The sequence below is a fragment of the Dipodomys spectabilis genome, unplaced genomic scaffold (genome assembly GCF_019054845.1).
Source record: "Dipodomys spectabilis isolate Male_0828 unplaced genomic scaffold, ASM1905484v1 ptg000424l, whole genome shotgun sequence".
NCBI classification, from domain to species: domain Eukaryota; kingdom Metazoa; phylum Chordata; class Mammalia; order Rodentia; family Heteromyidae; genus Dipodomys; species Dipodomys spectabilis.
In genome coordinates this window covers 2951097-2963140 of record NW_024871101.1, presented here as the reverse complement: position 1 = coordinate 2963140, position 12044 = coordinate 2951097, and the positions used below count along the sequence as shown (strand labels likewise).

At 37.8% G+C, this 12044-nt stretch overlaps 1 protein-coding gene across 1 annotated transcript; it reads right to left on the bottom strand.

Annotated features, from left to right (window-relative positions):
• Positions 1–449: 449 nt before the first annotated feature.
• On the bottom strand, positions 450–3128 carry LOC122097658 (TLR adapter interacting with SLC15A4 on the lysosome-like). The gene is made up of 2 exons (XM_042668262.1): positions 3012–3128; positions 450–2122 (listed from the first exon to the last, which is right to left on the bottom strand). The coding sequence occupies exon 2, from the start codon at positions 2079–2081 to the stop codon at positions 1140–1142; it is 942 nt and encodes a 313-aa protein (XP_042524196.1). The 5' UTR covers positions 2082–2122; positions 3012–3128; the 3' UTR covers positions 450–1139.
• Between the last annotated feature and the right edge of the window lie 8916 nt (positions 3129–12044).

Below are 12044 nucleotides of genomic sequence, written 5' to 3'. Positions count from 1 at the left end.
ACAATGTTATTATACAAGCAAAGGTGTGACAATCATTTCACTACTCTAGGAGAAATGTAAGCTAAGTATGAAGTCTTATTTTTATGTCTACAATAAAACATATTATTCCACAAAGTTTAATTTGCCAATATATTTTAGATTCCAAAATTACCATAATATATTGCTTTTAGTCTGAGCCAGAATCATGATGGTGGTTCTCTCTTGCTTTGATCACTCAGCCTACATACCTTCCTTCCTCCATCCTTGAAAATAATTAGACACAACAAGCAGATGTGTAAAAGTTGATGCTCACCTAGCACCAGTGGGCTCATGCCTATAATTCTAGCCACTTAAGAGGCTGACATCTAAGGACCATGGTTCCAAGTTAGCCCTGGCATGAAAATACATGAGACTGTTATCTCCAATTTACCCTCAGAAAATCGGAAGTGGTGCTGTGGCTAGAAATGGTAAGAGTGCTAGCCTTGAGCAAAAAGAGCTCAGGGACAGTCCCAAGGCCCTGAACTCAAGCCCCATGACTGCCAAAAAAGCTGATGCTCACAGAAGGAGAGTTCAAACCAAAAAGTTTTAATTGTAGTAACACCAGTAAAGTCCCTACTTTGCCTTAAGCCTTCCCTTCCATTTTTCTTTCAAATATCAGTTAAATTCTATTTGAGTTCAAAGTGTTTTATTCCATAGATTTTTACACATGCATATGCATATATAAATTTTCCCTAGGTGATTCTGATTGTCATCACACATGATCCTATGTGATAGAAATATGAAGAAACACTGCTCCTTTTTCTCTATGAGAAATAAATGACTTTTTATGAGAAATAAATGGCAGCTTTTGTGATCTTTTCAGTAGTTTCCAGCAATGAAGCACTCCTCAATGCTCTTCCTTGGTAAATGAAGCTGATGGACAATAAAGTAATCTATTTGGAGTTCTAGGGGCACTTAGATAAACACAAACTAACACCCAAACTTGAATAGTACAAAGACGAAAGATGTCAAACAGTAAGACCAGACATTCCTATTTCTTAGTTATGATCATTATCACTTACAAGGACTCAATGTACCATGAGTCAACCATTTCTCAAAAAAATGTAAAATCCACTCCACAAAACACAGTTAAGGCGGAGAATAAAGTTGTTACTGGAGTCTCATAACTTAGTCCCACTAACCCACACTTGATTCATACTTTCTGTATTTGTCTGCTTTGATATTTGCAAGTTAGGAGTGCTGATTTCAGAGCTGTTTCCTTGGGAAATGTTATGAAGATTGCATAGTGCTAAGGAGTGTAGGAGAGCTTCCCGGGCTTTTGATATCTCTATGTTATGCTCTTGAGAGATTTGAAGACTAATTTGATTTACATTATTCATCAGCAGATTGGAAGCCATAAGATTGGTTATGGAGCGGCACCTGGTGAGATTTTCTTCCAAAAATTGTTTGTAAAGTTCATTCACTTTTTTTTCCATGTAACTATTAAGCATAGAATTTGACAGTGGCTCCTTATGTAACAAAATACTTTTTTCTCGAATTTCATCCCCATTCACTAACTTTGTAGTGAATATTTTCTCTGGAGGCTCAATGATAGAGGAACGGCCCAATGGTATATCCACTGAAAGCAAAAGGGGGCCATTAAAAACATCATCATGTGTGTGTTCCACAAAGCAGCCTGAATCATACATGTTTCCCACGTGGTCACCTCCAATCTGTAGGTCTGGATAATTCTGACAAATATTCGTACATGACCAGGATCGATATAAATCCACTTGTCTTTCGTCATGTTCTCTCTTTGGAATGGGCAATGCAACGGACACATTTCCTGGAAGAGTTGCACATTTGTGTTTTGCCACAGAGAGCTCATCCACAGACTTCATTTGAGTTGTATCATTACTTTTTTCTGTTATATTTCCTTTCATAATTTTTTCTTGGCTTTCCATCCTAAGAGGGAGCAGTGAATTGTCTTCTACATCTAGAAACTTACTTTTCCAGGTATCTTTTTCATCCCTCGAGATATTGTTACATGTTAGGGTTCTGCAAATCTTCCCATATTTCTGTTCTTTGTATGGAAGTCCAATTAGGAAGGCTTCTCCAAGCATTTTATTAGACAAGTTTTCTAAAGCACCAGTGTAGAATATTCCTATAACATAAAAGAATTGACTAAAGCAGTGCACATTTTAATGTCAAATAAAAATTTATCTCCTATGTGAAACAGATGTGACGCAGGGAAGCAATGTTGCTTACAGGATAGAAAAAATGATTAAGAATAAATATACTTTGTTAAAAATCAAGCCAGATTTTTTTTCAGGTGGCCACTAATTGTTTGGCTTTGGAGAGTTTATTCGTGGATGTCAATTTTCTCATTAATGAAATTGTAATAATACTTCTATTTTCTTCCCATGGTACTATGAGGATAATTATATAAAATGCCAATGCAAGTGTTTTAGAAAATATAAACTTAGAGAGAGAGATAATTATTATACTCAGATGTCTTTTAGAATTTATTTGGAAATGTCTAAAGTGTCAAACTCTTCCAAAAGTCTACCTAAAATGAGTTTGTTCTTATGTAAACAACAAATATGGTCCCTTATTCAATAATGTAAGTACAAATAAGTTTCTCAAATTCTTTATTGTTCTTTTTACTTTTCTCTTTCCTCTTTTTTATTATTTTATGTTCAATCAGATTCAAATCTTATTGCAGTCCTTTTAATGATTCTTTAGTGCATTTTAAGGCTTACATTTTTCATCATCAACTCCAAAAGGAAGCCAGGCAAAGTGGCATGCATTCGTAATCCCAGCACTTCCAAGACTAAGTTAGGAAGATGTCAAGTTGGAGGCCAGCCTGGCTTACACAGCATGATCTTGTCTATAAACAAATGATAACCTCTTTAACAGTGAAAACAAAGGGAACAATTTTCATCTTATAGGTCTATAGCATCTACTAAAAATGTTTCCAGAAAATCTGCTTTATTTAAGGATTTCTGGAGAAAAATAAATATGAACAAAAATATGTAAGGATTTAGACTTACCTTTTCCTAATGTCAAGATATCTAAAGATCTGATCTTCTGAGATTCCAGCAGTCCAAATACAGGAAAAGTCCTTTTTGTCTTGTTTGTTTCTCAGCTTTAACCATATAAAATGGTTCTGCTTTCTTTTCATACCATAGGACTGAAAGAAACTAGTAGGAAAATGATGTGGGTTGATCACATGTGCGGTATAGTAATTACACACACCCAAAAGAGGATCTTGAAAGTGTTTATTCAAGTTGCAAATGACAGCAAAGTAAGAAAGTATTAGCTGCAGTAGCTTTTTTCTTATTAGTGAAGGTAGATTATTTTCATTTTTCTTTGTGCCAATCCTGGGGCTTGAATTCAGGTCCTGAGCACTATCCCCAAGCTTTTTTGTTCAAGGGCAGCATTCCATCACTTAAGCCAAAGACTCCTATTTTATTTGGGCAGTGAATTGGAAATGAGTCTCACAGATGTTCCTGCTCAAGTTGGCTTCAAACCAATCCTCAACTCTCCTAGCCTCCTGAGTAGCTAGGATTTAAAGGTGTGAGCCACTGGCATATGGTTATTTTTAATTATTATTAATATTTTTGATTTAAATTTTTTTAATTTAATTTTTATTTTTAAGTAGAAGAAAAACATATGGTACTAGTCCATTTTGTGAATGTGAAATGTAAAATAACCCAAATGAACATCAATAAGAAAATACTTTCTTCTCTTTTCAATAGCCTTAGTATGTATAACCATGTTGGTGGAATAATCTATAAATCAAATGGTTAATAGTTTCCTGTGAGAAAGAGAGTGGAAAGAAGTGTGTAACACCCAAATTTACTACCTTTTACTCCCTGTATTTTATTTATTTATTTATTTAATTTTGTTGGTCGTCGAGCCTGAACTCTGGGCCTGGGCACTGTCCCTCAGACCTTCAGCTCAAGGTTAACACACCACCTCTTGAGCCACAGCTCTACTTCCAGCTTTTTCTGCTTATATGGTGATGTGGAATTGAACCCAGGGCCTCATGCATGCAAAGCAAGCACTCTACCACTGATCCACCTTCCCAGCCTTACTCTCCATATTTTATATGGTTTGAGTTTTTATACAATGATCAACTACTCAGTTTTTAATTGAATAAAGGGGTAAATAATCCATACCCATAGAAGGAGAATAAAAAGGATTTACTACATTCTATAGAATATATTTTACCAATCTTGCAAATGTTCTACTCATTTTACAATGATTTTTATTTATTTGCTTATTTATTTTAGGCTATGTCCATGATATTTTACTTACTTGAATATATAGTGATTTAATGATAACAAATATATGTTAAATAGTTGCTACATAAGTCATTCTAAATTCTCTATATCTCCTCTTCTAAATGTCCTACATATCATATTAATTGAAAGCAGACACATATCATAATAATTAAAAGCAGAAACTGTAATTCTCATTGTACAAAGGAAATGAAGGCAGAAAGAAAGGGTATATATTTTTTGTATGCCACAGAACTAATAGATAATGGAACTAGTATTAGCACCAGGCAATTGGACTCATAGCCCATACTCCTAATCCCTGCACTGTATTTCCTGACTATAGGTATAAAATGCAAATTCCAATAGCATATACACAACATAATTCTACCATGAACTGTGTACTGTGTGTCAAACACTAATTTAAATACCTTACACATATGGATTTAAGTCTCATAGCATATTTATGAAACGGATACAATTTTATCTTTGTGAAAACTGAGTCACAAAGAAGTTACATAGCATGCTCAAATTCAGGTCACCCTAAGAGGAAACGTGGGTTTCAACTAAGGTAGCCTAACATAAAAGCATCTGTGCTTAATTTCCTCGCTTAAATGACTTTCTTCTCCTTTCAGTAGCGTTAGTATATATAACCATAGTGGTGGAATAGGCTATACATCAAATGGTTGATAGTAGTTTCCTGTGAGGAGAGAGTAGCAGGAAGTGGGTAAAAGGATAAATTTACTACCTTTTACTCTCTGTATTTCTATATGGTTTGAGTTTTTATACAATAATCAATTACTCAGTTGTTAATTGAATAAAAGAGTAAACTATTCATACCCATAGAAGAAGAAAAAGGCTATGTTCTCTAGAATATATTTTATCAACCTTGCAAATGTCCTACTCATTTTAGAACGATTTTTATTTATTTGCTTACTTATTTATTTTATTTTGAAGTTGATAGACAGAGGGATTACAGTTATATAAGTAATGAGTTCATTTATTTTCGAATGGTGTTACCCCTACTCATTTTAGAATGATTTAAACCCAGACAAACTGTCAAAGAAGACTGAGGTAGAAAAAAATTGACATAGTTAATTTTATTGGCTACAATTATGAATATAGTTTTTGTTTTATAGTATTTTATCATTAATAACCATACCATTAATAACAGTTTGGTTCTCATTTTTTATGTTACAGTAATCACATACTCTTGGGTTAACAAAGTTATCTTCTTGTAAGAAATAATGAATTAGTAGAGCCAAAGGAATGGCTCATGGTGAAGTGAGGAAATATGTCAAAGTCCACATCAGAAATTTTCTGATTTTCTTTCAATGCTAAGACAAAGAATACTAAAGAAAATGAAGCCGGGTGCAGGTGGCTCATGCCTGTAATCCTAACTTCTCAGGAGGCTGAGATCTGAGGATCGTGGTTCAAAGCCAGCCCAGGCAGGAAAGTCCATGAGACTCTTATTTCCAATAAACCACCAGAAAACCAGTAATGACACAGTGGCTCAAGTTGTAGAGAGCTAGCTTTGAGCTGAAAAGCTGAGGGACATCATTCAGGCCCAGAGTTCAAGACCCATGACCAACGATCAACAAAAAAAAAAAAAGAAAATGTGGGCTGGGAAGGTGGCTCAGTGGTAGAGCGCTTGTCTTGCATGCCTGAGGCCCTGGGTTCGGTTCCTCTGCACCATATAAGCAAAAAGAAAAAAGCCAGAAGTGGCGCTGTGGCTCAAGTGGTAGAGCGCTAGCCTTGAGCTGAAGAGCTGAGGGACAGTGCCCAGGCCCAGAGTACAGGCCCCACAACCGGACCCCCCAAAAAAAAAAAATGGAGATCTCGAATCTCTCATACAGTAGATTCTTTGTTGGTTGGATTCGATCCATTTTGCTTTCTTCGTTCCTGTACTCTGTTGATCTAAGGCCTTAAAATCTCTGCCTTTCACTACTGTTGTGACATTCTGATTCTGATTCTTCTTCTTATTATTATTATTATGTAGTTGTACAAAGAAGTCACAGGTCACACCTAAGTCAGGTTATGTATACAATACATCTTGACAAATGTTGTGCCTTCCATCATTCTCTCTAATTGTGACTTTTCATTCTTGGATTACTGTAGCTGTTTTCAATGTTGTTCCCTCCTAAGTCATTTATCATGTCAGATTGGTCTACTTTTCACACAAACCTGCTAAAATCTTCAAAGCTTTCTGTTCATTCATGGGTCAGTAAGTACCTTATTAATATAAAAGGTGCTTTGGGGGAAATTCTGCACTTAACCAGCACAACAAATTTGCAAATTATAATTACCCACAATTTTACATAACAGAAAAGAGTCTCAAAGTCAGACACTGGGGACTCATGCCTATAATTGTAGCTACTCAGAGGACTGAGATTTGAGGATCTTGGTTCAAAGCCATCTAAGGCAGAAAAGTGCATGAGACTCTTATCTCCAATTAACCAAAAAAAAAAAAAAAGCCAGAAATGGAGGTAATGTTTAAGTGGTAGAGCACTAGCATTCAATGAAAAAAATCAAGCAAAAGTGAGAGGCCCTGAGGTTAAGCCCTAGAACACACACACACACACACACACACACACACTTCTCATCCTCACAAAGGTTAAAGACCCATGCCAACCCTTTTGATTTGCCTTGTTTCCTTTTTCGACCTTCATCTTTTCACTCCTCCCCATCCTCCTAAAGCTCCTATTACCATTTTGTTTAATAACTGGTCTTTGGCCTGACATGTATTCTTATATTCTTCAGATTTACTCCAGCCCCCAGTTACACCCACCTTGTAAGTCTGGTTAGAGTTCTCTTCAATGTATTTACCTCATATTACCAGCTATCATTCTGCAAATTCCTTGGAAAGAAATGCTTTATCTGATTCATTGATTTATTTTCTTTTTAATTTTTTATTATTTTTATAAAGGTTATATACAGAGGGTTTACAGTTATACAACTCAGGTAAAGAGTATGTTTCTTGGCCCGACACTGGTGGCTCATGCCTGTAATCTTAACTACTCAGGAGGCTGAGATCTGAGAATCATGATTCAAAGCCAGCCCAGGCAAGAAAAGTCTGTGAGACTCGTCTCCAATTAACCACCAGAAAACCAGAAGTGGCTCTGTGGCTCAAAGTAGTGGAGCACTAGCCTTGAGCTGAAGAGCTCAGGGACAGTTCAAGCCCTATGACCGACCAAAACACAAAAAAGGAGTATGTTTCTTCTCAGAGAATATTACCCCTTCCATCCCTTTCTCCCAGTTTTTCCCTCCTATCTCCATCAAGTGGTAAAGTTCATTTTCAACATACATTGCTTCATTTTCAAACAGTATGTGAAGTCTGACACATACCAATAATAAATAATAATTATAATTTTCTGAACTATTTGCCATATATCAGAACCCTTGCCAATCATGTTTACATATTGAATTCATTTATTCTTCATAATGATTCAGTTGGTTAGCTATCATTATTCTCAATAATGTAGATAGTAAAAACAAGTTACTAAGGAGTACAGTCATAGGTTGCTTTACTCAGAAGTTGGAGATAGTTCGCTTGGACCTTCACTTTCAGTTTCCATTCCCTACATACCTTGTATCCCCCTTTCTAAATTCTGCAAATGTTATCACTATGTTTCAATACTTAAAAGAGCTGTGTGCCACTAGCTTATGTGTGCAATCCTAGCTACTCAAGAGGCTGAGATCTAAGGATCATGATTCAAAACCAGTTTTCCTGAAGCAGGAAAATTCCCTGAGTTCTCTCCAAATAACCACAAAAAGGCCAGAAGTGAAGCTGTGGCTAAAGTGGTAGAGTCCTAGCTTTGAGCCAAAAAACTCAGGGACTGTGCCCAGGGCAATGAGTTCAAGCCCCAAGACTGGCATGCGTGCACCAGCACACACACACACACACACACACACACACACAAAGATTATATAGAAAATAATGCCAGAAATAATGAGCTATAAATGTGTTGAAGAGGAAACTGATATTTAAGCAAGGAGCCATAATTTTGCAGAAGGGAAAAGAGAGGAAGTGCTAGGAGAGGCTGGAACTATTGCACAAACCCAAAAGCTGACTAAAAGAAGGAAAGGGCAGTGTGCAAACTTATTCTCAAGAAGGGAGGGGAACAGAGGAGAAAAAAGGAAGTTGTCTGTGCTAAGAGAAAAGATAGCAAAGATTACTATGAGAGTTATGTCTAACCAGTATCATTTTGCTCTCTCACTACCAGCCCAGGTAACAAGTTTCACTTATTTACTTTCTCATATACTATATTTTGTGCATTTTCACCATGGTTTGTGCTTTTCTCCCTTTCCAAGTAGGGAGGAGGGGAAATGGGTAATAGGACTATAGAGTCCAGTGCCTCTTGAAGCTCTTCCCCTGTGTCGAACTTAGAACTCTATTTTTTTTTCTTTTGAACCTGGTCCTGGGTCTTGAACTCCAGACCCAGGTGCTGTTCCTGAGGTTTTTTTTGCTGAAGGCTAGTGCTCTAGTACTTTCAGCCACAGTGTCACTTCCAGTTTTCTGGTGGTTAATTGGAGGTAAGTGTCTCACGGACTTTCCTACACCGGCTAGCTTTAAACTGTGATTCTCAGATCTCAGCCTCCTGAGTAGCTCTGAGGCTAGCTTTAAACTGATTCTCAGATCTCAGCCTCCTGAGTAGCTCTGATTACAGGCATGAACAACTGGCACATGGCAAAACTCTACTTTTATATAAGAAATTGGCTATAGCCTATCTATATATTTAGTCGTTCCACTCCCAGAGACACTCAAAAGATCGTGACTGTGAGTCAACAGATAATGCCAGCAAATAAAGGACATGAATGCTGAGAAGCCATTTTGTACCAGGCAACCAGTAAGATGAGATACATATATACATAACAACAGTCAACAGATTATAAAATTAATCTCCTACTTAATATAGAGGAAACACACAACATGTGCAAATTAAAGGTTTTTATTTCCTGTTTGTATCTTATTCTATGAGTATTTACACTACTGTAAGAAGACTTAGAACTGTCACGTTGGCTCAAACTCCCTAGAACTGTCCATACAATCATAAATCTAGGAATAATAAAATTCTATTAATTTTACAATATCAGTGCTGGTCCTAGGACTTGAAATTAAGACTTCAGCATTGTCCCTGTGTTTTTTTATGTATAAATGATTTTATTCAATAAATTCCCTGACAGCCATCCAAGAAGGAAAAAATCTCCCATAATAAATTGCAAAGTGACTAGTCTGCAAAATGTGTCCCTATACCCTAATCTCTGGAGCATTGTGATTACCACCTTGTTTGGAGAAAAGAACTTTGCAGATGAAATTATGGATTTTGATATGAGGCAAACATCCAGGATTCTCCAGGCAAATCTGGTGACAAGTATTCATGTAAAGGTATGGTAGACCAGCGAAAAGGATGCAGAAATGGAATTGATGTGGTCATATGCCAACAACTGTTGGGAAGGAACAAAATCTGAACAAGACAAATACATTTTTTCAGTTGAGCATCCAAAGGCCTGCAACCCTGCTGACATCTTGATGATAAACTTGTGGTCTAAATAACTGTTATAAAAAAAATGACACGGCTTTTATTAGGAAAACCTGGCTGCGAGCTGGATACTAGTGATCTCAAGCCTGTAATCCTAGCTACTCAGGAGACAGAGATCTGAGGATCGAGATTTAAAGCAACCCTGAGCAGTAAAGAATGTGTCCCTCTTGCACGATATAACCCATGCTTTCACTGCATTTGATGTTGGTATAATTTGTGGAGGGGAAGAGAAAAAAACATATCGTTTAAATAGGGATACAGGTGGACCCATTGCAGCAATGAGATGTACAAGACATTATGTCGAAAAACGAACTTTACAATTTTGGCGGGGGGGAAGGGAAGCTATGGGGGAGGGCGGGATATGGTAAGGTATGAGAAAGGGAAACAAAAGAGAAGGCTACAATGCTTGATAAGAAATGTACTCATTACCTTGCCCATGTAATTGTAACTCCTCTGTACGGTATTTTCATAATAAAAATTTTAAAAAAAATGTGAAACTCTTAGGTCCAATTAACCACCAGGAAACCAAAAATGGTGCTGTGGTTCAAATGGTAGAGCACTAGCCTTGAGCGAAGAAGCTGAAAGACAGTGCCCAGGACCCAAGTTCAAGTCCCATGATCGCCAAAAAAAAAGAAAAAAAAGAAAGAGAAAAACTTAGCTGTCCAGGAGACCACGCACCGTGCCCCATCGCTGGACATCCACAAGCCACAGATACTCCAGCCTTTGGCCTTCCTCTATGGTCTTCCACCCCGCTACCCTACCCTGTGATGACTAGCTCCCAGCCTGTGGAAGCACGCGGGAACAGCCTGCGTCTGGTTTATGTTTATTTAATTTGTTGGATGGGTTGAGGGGATTCAGACATCAGGGCCCCAAGGGGCGGTGAGGGGGGTATGGGGGGAAGGAGGTCGTGGGAAAGGAGGCACAATGGTCAGGAGGGTGGAAGGCCCACGGCAGTTGCCCATGCTAGGCCTAGCCAAGCTGCCAGCGGCATGGCCGCCCTGCAGGGTGCCCTAAGCAGGAGTATTGCAGACTGGTGGAGGGCTGGCCCCGGGCAAAGAGCTTGGTGATGGTGAATGCAGGGAAGTCACCCTGAGGCCATTGTGGCCTGCATGCCAATTTCACATTGAGAAGAAACCTGCCTGGGTAATTGGGGCCTAAACAGCAGTTAAAGAACTTTGCTCATTCTCCAGGAAAAGGCGGACCACAAAGCCACGGTTTGGCCAGGTGCTGAAGCAGCCTGCGTTTTCCCGCCTTCAGCTGACTCCCAGCACACTTCTGACTTAGAGGAGGTGAGGCGAGGTCCACCCCTATGAAGCTGGTGGCAACACCTTCATGACCCGCAGGAGGCGCTGAGCAGACGGATTGAAAAAGAAGAAGAAAAAGAAAAGACGAGTGGAGGAGTTTAGTATCTTGGACACAGGTTCCTCTTGACCTTCGGGCCATCATGGGTGCCTTCACCTCCTTTCTCTCTCTCCCTTTGAAAGCATGCTTTCGTGCCCTGTGCAGGCTGAATTATTCTGATGAAATGTCAACCAAAGCCTGAAAAGTAGAAAATTTAAATTTTCGGACGAGCTGATCTAGCACTTTAAAAGGAAATTCTAAGGCAAAAATTCGAATCCTTTACTATTAATAAAACATCCACTTTTTAATTATATTCAGTTAAGATCCTGAAACTACTAATCAATACAGTTTTACAAGGTCAATGCCTCAAAAGTTTTGCTTCTAATTCTTTTATCGACAGAAAGATTTTGTACAAAATGATTTTTTATGTCTGAGACACTGCACATCAGTAATGAAAGCTAGGTAAAGTAATTCCAATGTGGAATTTAAATCCCAATATATTTATCATAATGTCATTTATGATAGCCTTTACTGAACTAAAACTTCTATGGCTTGTGGAACCACTATCATCATTAATAAATCACTCTTGATCAAAATAATTATAAAAAATTAAATGTATTAATTTATTCTCATACTTAACTTTAAGACTAAATCATGCAAGCGAATAATCTCCCAAAAACTCCTATCCGAATTTCCAGGAAATCCAGGAGCTCACTGTACATGTAGCCAGTTTGTGCTCTTGACAGTTCTGTATTAATGATAGGACTATGAAATGATCAAATAATGATGCCTCAATGTTATATGCTCTCAGCTCCTGTCTTGGTGGAAGCTGGCACGCCTCCTTGGACTTGGTTTTCATAAGTGTTGTGTCATTTGGGAAAATTATTTAGCATTGTAATTACAATGCTATAGACAACTTTTA

Bases quoted from the DNA above. Each gene is read 5' to 3' on its own strand.
- LOC122097658 (XM_042668262.1), bottom strand. From the start codon at position 2,081: ATGCTTGGAGAAGCCTTCCTAATTGGACTTCCATACAAAGAACAGAAA.